This window comes from Phaseolus vulgaris, chromosome 4, assembly GCF_051622355.1.
Source record: "Phaseolus vulgaris cultivar YP4 chromosome 4, ASM5162235v1, whole genome shotgun sequence".
Taxonomy (NCBI): Eukaryota; Viridiplantae; Streptophyta; class Magnoliopsida; order Fabales; family Fabaceae; genus Phaseolus; species Phaseolus vulgaris.
The window spans coordinates 15,646,199-15,659,070 of record NC_143501.1 but is presented as its reverse complement, the minus strand read 5'-3'; the positions used below and the strand labels follow the sequence as shown (position 1 = coordinate 15,659,070).

Sequence of the window (12,872 nt, the reverse complement as noted above, 5' to 3'; positions counted from 1 at the left end):
TCATAGTTGTGAGATAGAAGAAAGTTACTTAACCTTTCATACCACTATCTAGGCCCTTGCTTGAGACCATACAAAGCTTTTTTCAATTTGTATACATGATTGGGATATAGATGGTCTTCAAACCCGGGTGGTTGTGATACAAAGATTTCCTCATTTACAATCCCATTTAGGAAAACACTCTTCACGTCCATTTGGAACAACTTGAAACCAGTCATGCAGGCAAAGGCCAACAATAATCTCACAGCCTCTAATCTTGCCATTGGTGCGAAAGTTTCGTAATACTCTATTCCTTCTTCTTGATTGTACCCTTTTGCAACAAGTCTTGCCTTGTTTCTTGTGATAACCCCTGTATCATCTGACTTGTTTCTGAATACCCACTTTGTTCCTATAACATTCATTTGATCTGTCCTAGGAACCAGAAGCCACACATCATTCCTTACGAATTGATTAAGTTCCTCATGCATAGCAGCTATCCAATGTTCATCCTTAAGTGCTTCATTGATTGACTTGGGTTCAACTTTGGAGACAAAAGCCATATGGTTGCAGAAGTTTGATATTGTCCTTCTTGTAGATACACCTTTATTAATTTGCCGATTGATGTTTTCTACTGAGAGATCTCCGGGAATCCTCCACTCTTTAGGAAGTTCACATTGTTGCAGATTTTCAATCGGTTGTTTCGCAGAATCAATCGGTTGATTTTCTGGACAATTTTCCATATTCTTCAAAAAGATATTTTGTTGATCTTTTTCTGCACTAAACTTCACTGAACCTTGTTCTACATTGTTAGTTCATAAAAAACAATATGTACAAATTCCTCTACAATCATAAGTCTCTTATTATAAACTCTATAGGCATGACTAGATAAGGAGTAACCAAGAAAAATACCATTATCGGCTTTTTCATCAAACTTACCAAGATTGTCTTTACCATTTTTCAGAATGTAGCATTTATACCCAAATACCTTTAGATGTCCTATGTGAGGCTTGCTTCCATTGAGCAGTTCATATGGAGTCTTTTTCAGAATGGGCCTGATAAGAACACAGTTCATTACATAACATGTTGTACTTACTGCATCTGCCCAAAAGTACTTTGGTAAGGAGGATTCATTTAAGATTATTCTTGCCAGCTCTTCAAGTGATTTGTTTTTCCTTTCCACCACACCATTCTGCTGAGGTGTCCTTGGTGAAGAGAAATTGTGAGAGATGCCCAACTTATCACAGAAGGTGCTGAATTTCTCATTTTGGAGTTCTCCACCATGATCACTCCTAATGGCACCAATGCTGCTGTAGCAGGAGTTTTATAGCCTCTTGGCTAGCTTCTTAAATGCAGAGTAGGCCTCACTTTTTGAATGCAAAAACATTGTCCATGTAAACTTGGAAAAGTCATCAACCACAACAATAGCATAATAATTCCGTCCAAGGCTCATAGTTCTTGAAGGACAAAACAGATCCATATGTAGCAGCTCAAGGGGTTTTGAGGTGGAAACAATGTTTTTCAGTTTAAAAGACCGTTTTGTTTGTTTCCCCTTTTGACAAGCTTCACACACATGATTCTTCTCAAACTTGAGTTTGGGTAAGCCAATTACAAGATCATTTGAAATTAATTTGTCCAGGTGATGCATATGAATGTGTGCAATTCTTCTATGCCAAAGCCATGATTCTTCATACTTGGTCAAAAGACAACCAATAGATGTGGAATTTGAAATATCAAGTAAATAAACATTATTAATTCTCTTACCAACCAACAACACTTCCTTTGAATTTGGTAGACGAATCTCACAGAAGTTAGTTTTGAATGTGACTTGATATCCTCTATCACAAAGCTGACTTATGCTGAGAAGGTTGGGCTTGAGCTTGAGACCTTCCACATAGAAGACATCATGAATCAGAAAACTATTTTCATTACCAATCGTACCTTTTTCAAGGATCTTTCCTTTGTTATTATCCCCATAGGTCACATGGCCTTCCTGCTTAAGAATGATGTTGACAAATTTTGATACATCTCTAGTCATGTGCTTGGAGCAACCATTGTCCAAGTACCATTACTGCTGATTTTTCATCAATAAATTATGCAAAAATTAAAATCAGGTGGCATGATCTGGTCCCCTAATAAATTTGGGTCCATGAATGTTAATTTGATTGTTAGGAACCTTAGGATTCTTGGGAACCCACTTTAGGATACCTTTACGAACAAAAAATTTGCGAATTTTGCAAAACCTGACAGAATGACCCTTTCTTATACAGTAGAAACAAGAAACAACAGGTTGTTTCGACTACTCAATCAGTTGATTTTCTGTAATGGTTGAAATAGGTTTTGAAATGCCACTGTTCTTGCTTTGTGGGTTAAAACCCATACCAGATTTTCCAAAAGCACAATTTTGAGATGCTAAGACATTCTCAAAGTTGGATTTTCCTTTTGAAATTCTACCCACAGTTTTCACAAGATAAAAAACCTTCTTTTGAAGAGATTCACAGTTTTTGCAAGAACTAGATTCACACTTGCAAGAAGAATTTTGATAAATCATTTCTAAGTTTTTAAAATCAGTTTTTGAGTGGTTCAAATCTTCTTTCAAGACCTTGACTCTATTTTTCAACCATTTGTTTTTACTTTTCAACCGATTGTTTGAAAAGGTTAATCTATGAGGTTCTTCATCAGTCTCTTTAAAAGCCTCAAGAAGTTGATAATAACAATCACATTTGGTAGAGGAGGATGTACTTACACTGTTTGATGCAAAATCTTCTTTTGCCATCAGACATACGTTTATTTTGGAAACTGCAGAGGATGATCCAGAAGAGAACTTGTCACTGTCCAACCAAGCATTTCTTGAATCTTTATGAATTCTTTGAAGAGTATCCCACATGTCTTTAGTTGAAACACACTTTGTAACTCTAAGAAATTCATTAGAATCAAGAGCAGAAACAATGATATTTTTAGCAACACAATCAAGATGATTTTTTTCACTTTCAGAGAAAACAATATTAGTTTCAAGCAAAGGTATGAAAGAACTATTTGTGATGACATCCCAGATTTGTCTATCGATAGAATCAACAAAAATTTTCATTCTTATACACCATAGCTGATAGCTCTCACCAGAGAATAAAGGTGGTCTATTGATGGAAGCTCCCTCCCCAAAAGGTAACTTGTCAGCCATTAAAACAGATTTGAAAAACAAAACTTGAAAAAATTTCGAGAACCTAGCTCTTGATGCCAATTGTAAGAATTAATGGCCTAAACAAGAGGGGGGGAATTGTTTAATGGAAGTTTTTCCCAAATACTGGCTAAAAATGAAGATTGATAATGATTTACAGATCAAAGAATCAGATCAACCAAGAAAACAAATTGATTAAAACTGTTATCAGAAAAACAACCGGTTGAAAATACGTTTTAACCAATTGTTTATGGCAGTAGAGATAAAATCACAATTCAAACATATTTCAAATGAGTGAGAGAGAGAAAATCACACAAATAATTATACTAGTTCACTCTTTACAGCAGAGATAAAATCACAATTCAAACATATTTCAAATGAGTGAGAGAGAGAAAATCACACAAATAATTATACTAGTTCACTCTTTACCAGAGCTACATCCAGTGTCCAGAAAACCATTGGGTATTCACTAGGTAATCAACAACAAATTACAATACACCACAACCTCAAAGAGGTGATCTTGACCACTTAAGAACACACACCCTCTTTGACTTCACACACAATCATTGCATTCCCTTTTCTGGTTGTTGAGTAACTTTGAAGTATTTTTGTTGTCTTCTTTCTTTTTTCGCTATCATATGATGAACTCTTATGTTGAGAAGCATTAAATGCATGTCATGGAGCATTAAATTCTCTTCTTTTCTTTACGCTTGATAGCTGGTAGTACCTTGTTAGAATAGATATCAATTTAGACAATATCAACAAGAGAGATGAGTGAAACTCACTAAACAATCTCACTAGAGTAAACACAAAGACGTGTTAAACAATCCAACTGTGAATAATTTCGTTAGACGATCTCACAATGTTGGAATGTGCCAGATGATCTCGCTGGATGATTCCAAATGACATATCAAAGCATATGAATCCAAAAGCACAAATAAATCTTATCAAGAAAATGCTTATGGACACACTAGACAGTCGCTAAAGCCTACATGTGATAGACGATTACCTCGTCTTCTATTTATTAGACAGTCTATTATATCAAGGAGTATATATACTTAACTTTTACACTCATATAACATTTTCTATCACAATGTTAATGTCTTCGAATATTATTTGACATTCTTAATTCCTATAAAACAAAGTTTTCAAAAATATTAATGATCGAATGATTTTGGAATTTTTTTGTATTTGAAAACGTAAAATAGAGCACACTAAAAATCTAAAAATCTAAAATATTGTGTGCTTTAATGTTTTGTGAATGAAATACAATTTCTATATTGATCATAAACTATTTCAAACACAGTTTTGCATTCAAAGATTAAGTTTAAAATTGTATTGAAAAGTTTTCAAATGAATAGTATATTGCTAGAAAGGTTTTGAAAAATAGAGCACATATTCTTCATACCAAAGCGTTTTTTCGAAATATATTTTGTGAAAATATATCCATGTTAAAATCGGATTATAATTCAAATTTCAAATTTTATGTTAACTTAAAAACTATTTGAAAATGCATTCATAGTGTAAATCCTAAAATAGAAGGTTTGGATAATTAAAAAATAATCACATTATGTTTGCTTTATTTTTATGAATTAATTTGAACTTCATTCAACCCCTTCTAAAACCAAATGTCCCTTTACTCATAATTATGACGATTTTTTTTAATAGACTTAATGAAATCAAAATGTTCCACCAATAGAGTTCAACCTTTATAAAACCAAATGTCCCTTCAATCATCTCATAAGTATGACAATTCTTTTTTAAAACCAAATGTCCCTTCAATCATAAGTATGACAATTTTTTTTAATAGACTTAATGAAATCAAAATGTTCTACCAATAGAGACGTAGTAATTATACTTATAAATTGATTTTAATTTATAAAGAATTTAGTATTTATCTTTTTCTTGTATAACTAATTATGAAAACCACTCAATCAAGATGAATTGTTTGCAACAACTTGCTCCATCCTACCACACAAAAGAAGGACCTACTTGAAATATATTAACTTCATATTATATCTTCATGCAAATTAGTTAGAATTAAATAAGTGTTAGATTTCTTCTGTTTTGAATATCCAATTTTTCTTAAATTATGTGTTCAATAAGTTAAATACAATTTAGGTATCAAATATATAACTTTTGTTTTATTTTGTTTTGAGTATCAATTTTTTTTTTTAAATTGAGTGTATAACAAATTAAATAATTTTATTTATGTATCTTGTATTATAGGTTAATTCTACTGTCCACATGTGTTGAAAAATAATAATATACATTAATTCTCTTATATTATTTTGTAAAAGATATATTATCACATTATAAAAACAATATAAGTTATTTTTATATTAAGAAAGTTGAAAGATTAAAAAAACTGATTTTTTTTAAATAATACTTCAAAGTCAACATAATAATAAAATTAAAATATAAATAATATCATTACAAAAAATTATTAAATAACTAATTATTCAAAAAATAAAATTAGCTATATATTGATTAAATTATTATTATTTTATAAACTAAAAAATTATTGATATTTAAATTAATTTTTAAATGTTTAAATTAATTTATAAATTGATATTTAATTAATACTTAATTATCTATTAAATTTTAATTATTATATTTAGAATCTAAATTAGTTAATAGTTAATTAAATATCAATTTTAAAATTAATTTAAATTTTTTATTTATAATAAAAAATACTTTAGATATTAATAATTTTTAATTTTAAAATAATATCTAATTCTTAATAATTTTTTTTTTCTTTAAAAATAGTTTTTATTTAATGATTTTTTTAATAAATATTTTAAAAACTTATATTAAAATTTAAAATTTTTAAAAATTATTAAATACTTAATAAAAAAAAAATATATTAAGAACATTAAATTTATTTAGTCAGAGATTAAATTTCAATTTTCAAAAGTTATATAAATTAACGTATAAGTTGGGTATATTGCATTAATAATGTGTTTTGTGAGATTAGTATGCAGTTTATAAATTAACATTGGTAAATTAGTTCATATCTGATAATGATTGAGAAACTTCTAATTTAAAGTTTAGAATTCTATCATATTAGAAATGTTTTGTTGAAATAACTAATAAACTTGAAAATTATAAAATGACACGAAATTATTTTGAATTCAACTTTCAATTTTATAATTTAAACTTTTTTATTTCTCAATCTCTACTACTTATTATTGTCTTTTTTAACAGTCTTCATCATGTATTTTTTTTATATATAGCATTGTGTAATGAAATATTACATACGTTTAATTTTTTAATTTAAATTATATAAAAAATTCAAAAATAATTTCAAATATTAAAAATATTATAATAATATTTTTTTTTGTAAAATTAGGAATAAATAATAATGGATAAAAAAAATAATAATAAGAAAATATATTAAAATATAAAGGATATTAATGAAAAAAAATTCATATAAGTTAGAACTATTTGAAATAACTTAGTAACTAAGAAATTGAAAGCTCTGAAATAATATTAATTAAAAAAATTATCATTTTAAATAATATTCTATACAAAGATAAAAATATGTTTTAGTTTTGAAAAAAAAGGTAAACTTGAGTCCTATTTCTTTAAAGATATTTCTCTATTTTTAATTTCTTTAATTTTGAAATACAACACTCTTCATTCATTAGTGCTATCATTATCTAGATAACTTTCCTTCTTCTCATCCATATGGAAATCACTTTGAAAATAAAAATAAAAATATTAAAATTAAAAATTAAAAAGTAAAATCAAATATTGCAAATTTTAAATAGATTGAAACCATAATATATATTATATATATATATATATTATATATAAAGGGGATTCTCCTCTTAACTGCTCTTAATTTTTTTTCCTATTTTATCCTTATATTAAATTTAATTTTATTATTGTATTATGGTCATTGTGTCATTTCTTATTCCCCTCTTAACTGCTCTTAATTTTTTTTTCCCATTTTATCCTTACTTAATAATTTATTGTATTAATTTATTTTGGTTATTTGGATATTTTATAATTTCAAAAATTAATAAAATAATTTTTTAATTTTAAAATTTATTTTATTTGTTATTATTTAACTAGAGAGTGGAGAGAATGGGGAGAGTGAGAGATTGATTGTGGACCACCTTGGCAGGAGAGGGAGATTTGATACGACTTTTCTGATTTAAACTGATATTTTTTTTATTAAAATTGATTTAAGAAACAAATTTTATGATTCTCCACTACACATAACCCACACATCCTACTTTCCACTTTCTCTCTCCTATATAGGTACTTAGTTCCCACTTTCTCTCTCCACTATTCTTTAACTTCTCATTTTAATGTTATTAAGAGAAATTGTTTTTAAAAAATAAAAAAAATACTAAAAAAATAAAAAATACGGATACAGTGCCTGTGTTCCCGCTAGTATATATAAAGATATATTTGTGAAAAAAAACAATATGAATTATTTTGAATTATTAAGTAAGAGGCTTAAATAGGTAATTGGGCCCTAAAAAAATTAAAAATTGTACATTTGATATAATAATTATTTTGTTTGGTTTTATTATTTTTATTTTATATTTGACCTCTATGAATACCTTGCATTACTTATATTTAAAAATATATATGATGATGAAAAACATATAAATATTATAATAAAAAAAATAATATCAAAATAAAAAGAACGTAAAAGTAGTAAATTCTTCATACGAAAAAAAAACAATGTTTTAAACATAAATAAATTGATATTAGAGATGATGGGAATTAATGAAAGGGGGGTGGAATTAGGATTTTGAGAAGTGACGCAGCAACAGGCTTATATATACCCTAGTTCCTTTGCTTATTGTGAAACTAAAACCCCAAACCAAAAGCGGTGCCAGCAGCGGCGACCCCTTCTCCAAGCTTCTCTTTTCCGTTACATATATATTCACTTCTTCTTCTTCCTTTCCTCTTGAATCTTCACCTTCAATTGGATCATGGAAGACCTCTCTCCTTCCTCCGATACCACAAGTATATTCTTTCATTCTCTTTCTCTGTTCTTGCAAAACTCTTTCTAATTCAATTATATTGTTTTTGTGCATGCCTTCTGTCTTTCTTTATTGGGTTGTTGCTTTTGAAGTGTTTGTGCTTGTGATTAGAGGTGTGTTCGTGATGAACAATCATTCCTCTCTATCTCTTTGGTGTGTGGTGAATTGGCTCAAAAGTAGGTTTTGCATGTGTACAATTTTGGATAAAGATTGATGTTCTTGAGATTATGGAAGTAAAAAATATTTTATTGTTTTTGTTTAATTTTTGTGAAATTTGAGAGTGATGCCCTAGGTAGTGGTGAATAGTTTGAATTTAATGTTTAGATTAATAGAAAGGTCATTTATATGAAACTGTTCTGAAGGGTTTAAGAGTGTTTTTACTGGTGTGATAGTGTTTGTTGTGTTGCTCAATTTTTTTTTTTTTGAAAAAAAAATTATTTCATTTTTGCTTTTTATTGTGAGTTTTTTTTTGTTTGCTGTTGAAACTGTTCTTTCAATGATGAGTTTTATTTACCATTTTAATGCAGAAGCTGCAGATTTACTGCAGAATTTATCCTTGGACTCTGAGCCCAAGACCGCCGTAGTTGCTGAGCCTGCAAAGAAGGTTTGTATTTTTGCTATAGAATTGATGCATTTGAAACTTTGGTTGTGTTGTGATAACAAAATTTTTATAGTCTGCTTCTATACAGAATGGACACGGACACGGTCCAGCTAGGGGGGTGTCCAAGCCATTTAACCTGAATGCAAGCTTCACTCCAAATGGACATCCGTCTACTGCGTACTATTATGGAGGTAAGGTAAGCTGTTATGACTTCAGTGGATGATGTGAAAGTTGTTGATTGAATAACTTATCCTTCTGGAAAATTGATGGTGGCTATAAGATTCCGTGCAGGTTATGATGGGCAAGGTGATTGGAACTCTTACTCCAGATATATGAACTTTAATGGAGGGATGACACAAGTAAGCATCTCTTGTTCTGGTTACTACTGGACTTTAATGAAGCTGTGTATATAATTTTATATTATAAGTATAACTGAGTATTCTGGCTAAGTTGCTCAATTCTGCTATATGTTATTGTTAAGTTCAACACCAAACTATTCTACTTTCTAAAGTCATCTATCAGATGATTCTAAATTATTTAGTCAATATTGCAGAAACATACTGTTTCAAATTTTAAATAGTAAATAACAGTACATTATTTGTGATTTTCTAGTTTTGATCACTTTAACGGGCCTAAAGTCATTTGGGGTAACTATAATTAACTCTGCTGAGGTTGGCACTTTAATATTGACACCATCCTTTTTATGATATTATACCAATTTTCTTTGCCTTGTTATTTTTAAGGGCATAAAGTAAGTAGTGTGGTTGGACTTTCCCTAACAAAAGGGTGTAAGTTTTGTAATCCTTATCTTCTAGGGAGGTAAGCATAATTAGCCATGATAATTTCCTTCTTTTGCTAATTTTCTTAGATGTGTTGGTTCTAATCTTTCTTATTCCACTTATTGTTGCAAGTATATGATTTGCTTCTTACTATTTTAAAGAACAAAATATAGATTTACTAAATTGTTAAAGGTGAGACAATCTAATAGTGTGCTTTTTTTGTGTGTAATGAATTTATTAACAGGGTGTTTGGGGAGACGGCTCTTCTTATTTGTACCATCAAGGTTATGGTTATACACCATATGGAGCACCCATGCAACATGATGATAAATTCTATGGGCTTCAACAGTACCATTACCCTTCTTCCTACTACCAGTCTCCAACTTCTGCTGATGGGTCATTTGCTGCTAATAAAATCAATGCTCAACCAGGGAAAATATCTGCTGCAGTCAGTGATGAACATACCCCTTCTGGTGTTATTAATAATGGAAGCAGTGTTGGTGTTGTCAACGAAGATTCTACAAATAACAATGGGTTGAAGGATTTTTTGTCAAGTTCCAGGCCCTCATTGTTGAATTCAAATGATTCTACTTATCAAAGGGCTGGCTTTCCTGCATATGCTCCTTTGCCAGGACATCAAGATTCAAGAGTAGTTCCTCATGGGACTCAACCAGCATTACCTTCAGATGCCTTAATATTTTCTGATCAAAAGTCCAATGATGGAGCAAAAATTGGATTATCTTCTCCAGCTGTGCCTGTCAAAAAAACATCCTCTCAAAGGAATACGGCTATTCCTCTGCAACTTCAACAGTCCATGGTATGCTTGGTCTATCACGCCCCTCCTGTTCCTCTGTATGAGACGGGATTTAAGTATTTAAGTGTATTTGTTTATCCCTTTTACAACTTAAGCTTGCATTTTGTATTTTGTATTTTGTACTTTTGCTGTCAAAAGTTTTCCAAGAGAATATACTTTCTTCAACCAACTTTCTATTTATATTATGTCAGGCAAGCCCCAATGTACTAGTTTCTGTTAGTTGAGGGAGTTATAGTTGGTAAGATTTCTTACAGAATTGCAGGTAGTTTATAGAAGACAGGGAAGAAGATTAAGACTGATCTGTTTAGTATGGTATCGGTCTTGGGGGGAAGATGTCAGGTTATGCATGTGTATATTCTTGTGGTTATGCATGTTCTAGTCATTTCTACTTAATTATGCAGCTACATGTCCTGTCCTATGGTCGATAGCTTGATTTTGGTCTGTGCACAATATTATTTCAAATTTCTAAGATTAAAATGAACTCAAAACTAACTCTTAAACTGATTCTTCGATGCAGAGCTATAGTTCCATGCATTCATCTGGACCAGAACCATTCTATGGATTCATGAATGGGATATACCCAAGCAACGCAATGTACAACCAATATGGAAACACATATAGAGCCAATTCTCATATTGGACCTGCTCCCTATGGATTTAGAACAGGGTCCTTTGATAACAAGCTTAAAGCTGCAAATGGCCGTGTTAATGATCATTTTAAAAAAAATATGGATGGCTTTGGTGAGCTGAATAAGGGACCAAGATCTGGCAATTGTTCTGATGATAAAAGTATGAAAGGTCCTGAAGCTGCCACATTATTACCCGAGGGACAGAATCTTCTAATTAAAAGTGACAATAAAGAATCGCTTCTCATTCCTAATAAGAAAGAGTACGATGGAGAAGATTTTCCTGAGAATTATTCTGATGCAAAATTCTTTGTCATCAAATCTTATAGTGAGGATGATATTCATAAAAGCATAAAATATAATGTTTGGGCAAGCACCCTTAATGGCAACAAAAAGCTGGATGCAGCATATCATGAAGCCAAGGAGAAGCCTGGTGACTGTCCTGTATTTTTGCTATTTTCGGTGAGTTGCTCTGACTTTATATGGCAATTAGTTTGACTCCTATGCGTTATTGGTCTTACTAAGCCTCGTGTTGTTTCTTGGGGTGCAGGTCAACACCAGTGGACAATTTGTTGGTTTAGCAGAGATGGTGAGCCCAGTTGATTTTGGTAGAACTTTGGAGTACTGGCAGCAGGATAGGTGGACTGGTTGCTTTTCTGTGAAGTGGCATATCATAAAAGATATCCCGAACAGTGTGTTGAGGCACATTACTCTAGAAAATAATGAAAACAAACCTGTCACCAATAGTAGAGACACTCAGGAGGTATTGACTCAGTACCTTATTTCATTCCCTTGAATCTCTTCCCCTTTCAACTCGCTGTACTCATCTATGTTATCCGCAGGTTAACTTTGAGAAGGGTATTCAAGTTCTCAAAATCTTCAAGGAGCAGTCAAGCAAGACATGCATCCTGGATGATTTTGGCTTTTATGAGACTCGTGAAAAAATGATTCAGGAAAGAAAATCTAAGGAACAACAGTTTCCAAAACAGGTAAAACGAACCTTCAAATCACATATTAAGAATAAGTTTTGGCATTTCAAATGTTCCTGCGAGTTTTTCCTCTTGTGTTTTTTATTACTATGCACCTTCCTAAACCCTAAGATACATTCTGTATCATGCCTTTTCTGCCTGATTAAGCACTTCAAATCTCCTGTGGTATTGTAGGTTAGCAAGTCTCACGATGGAGCCTTGATTGATGAATCAGCTACTACAGGTGAATCAGGACAAAAGGAAAATCTGGTAGAAGTGAATGGATCAACAACACAAGCAATTGAAGACTGTTCGAAGAACTGCTAAACATGTGACAGTGGTAGATTGTAGAGTGGTTAAAAATGTAGTTTTCGTATCCCCTACCCCTTTCCAATCTTTTTTCATGCACTCCTTTATATAGTATGGAGCCAGTTTTTGTGTTTTCTATTGCTAGTTATACCTCATTTACATGCTTATTTTGTTTGACCTTGGTATTGTAGTGAATGTAGCCGCATTGCCTCTTTTAAAAGTTAAATTATTAAGCAAGGTTGAAAATAATGAGGTTAATTAATTACTATACAATCTAACTTTTAATAAATTCAACAAATCAAAAATCAACTTTTAGTATTCATATAAGTTAACAATTTTATATGTATAATAATTCATAATTTCTTTATAAAACAAGAAATGATATTTTAACGAGCAGGTAAAGGTAGACCTTCTTAAGTGGTCCATTATTTATGTACCTTCAATGGATTCAGGGATTGTCTTCTTGCATCACCATATTTTCTTCCTGCACCTTCATGGGTTAACCATTTAACCCTTAATAAAAAAGATAAGCCCTACAACACCCCTTTTCATCTTTTTATATAGAGCTATTTCTGGAGAGTACTATCAATCTTTCTCTTTTCTTTTATTTTTTTCAGTGAGC

The 12,872-nt window shown here is 30.8% G+C and overlaps 1 protein-coding gene across 4 annotated transcripts; it reads left to right on the top strand.

The window, feature by feature from the left end:
• The first annotated feature begins 7,883 nt into the window (after window positions 1-7,883).
• On the top strand, window positions 7,884-12,427 carry LOC137837391 (YTH domain-containing protein ECT4). Of its 4 annotated transcripts, none has more exons than XM_068646368.2 (9): window positions 7,884-8,137; window positions 8,682-8,758; window positions 8,844-8,946; window positions 9,047-9,114; window positions 9,779-10,351; window positions 10,866-11,435; window positions 11,524-11,736; window positions 11,816-11,962; window positions 12,137-12,427. In XM_068646368.2, exons 1-9 carry the CDS (start codon window positions 8,104-8,106, stop codon window positions 12,266-12,268), a joined length of 1,917 nt encoding a protein of 638 aa, XP_068502469.2. In that variant the 5' UTR covers window positions 7,884-8,103; the 3' UTR covers window positions 12,269-12,427. The 4 variants fall into 4 exon arrangements, with proteins under 4 accessions (XP_068502469.2, XP_068502466.2, XP_068502470.2 ...); XM_068646365.2 differs by having other exon boundaries at window positions 7,901-8,137; window positions 8,829-8,946; XM_068646369.2 differs by having other exon boundaries at window positions 7,969-8,137; window positions 8,844-8,951.
• Window positions 12,428-12,872: the final 445 nt, after the last annotated feature.

Coding starts and splice junctions, on each gene's coding strand:
- LOC137837391 (XM_068646365.2), top strand. CDS start 8,104: ATGGAAGACCTCTCTCCTTCCTCCGATACCACAA. Junction 8,759..8,828: donor TTGCTGAGCCTGCAAAGAAG/GTTTGTATTTTT, acceptor AAATTTTTATAG/TCTGCTTCTATACAGAATGG. Junction 11,737..11,815: donor ATAGTAGAGACACTCAGGAG/GTATTGACTCAG, acceptor TGTTATCCGCAG/GTTAACTTTGAGAAGGGTAT.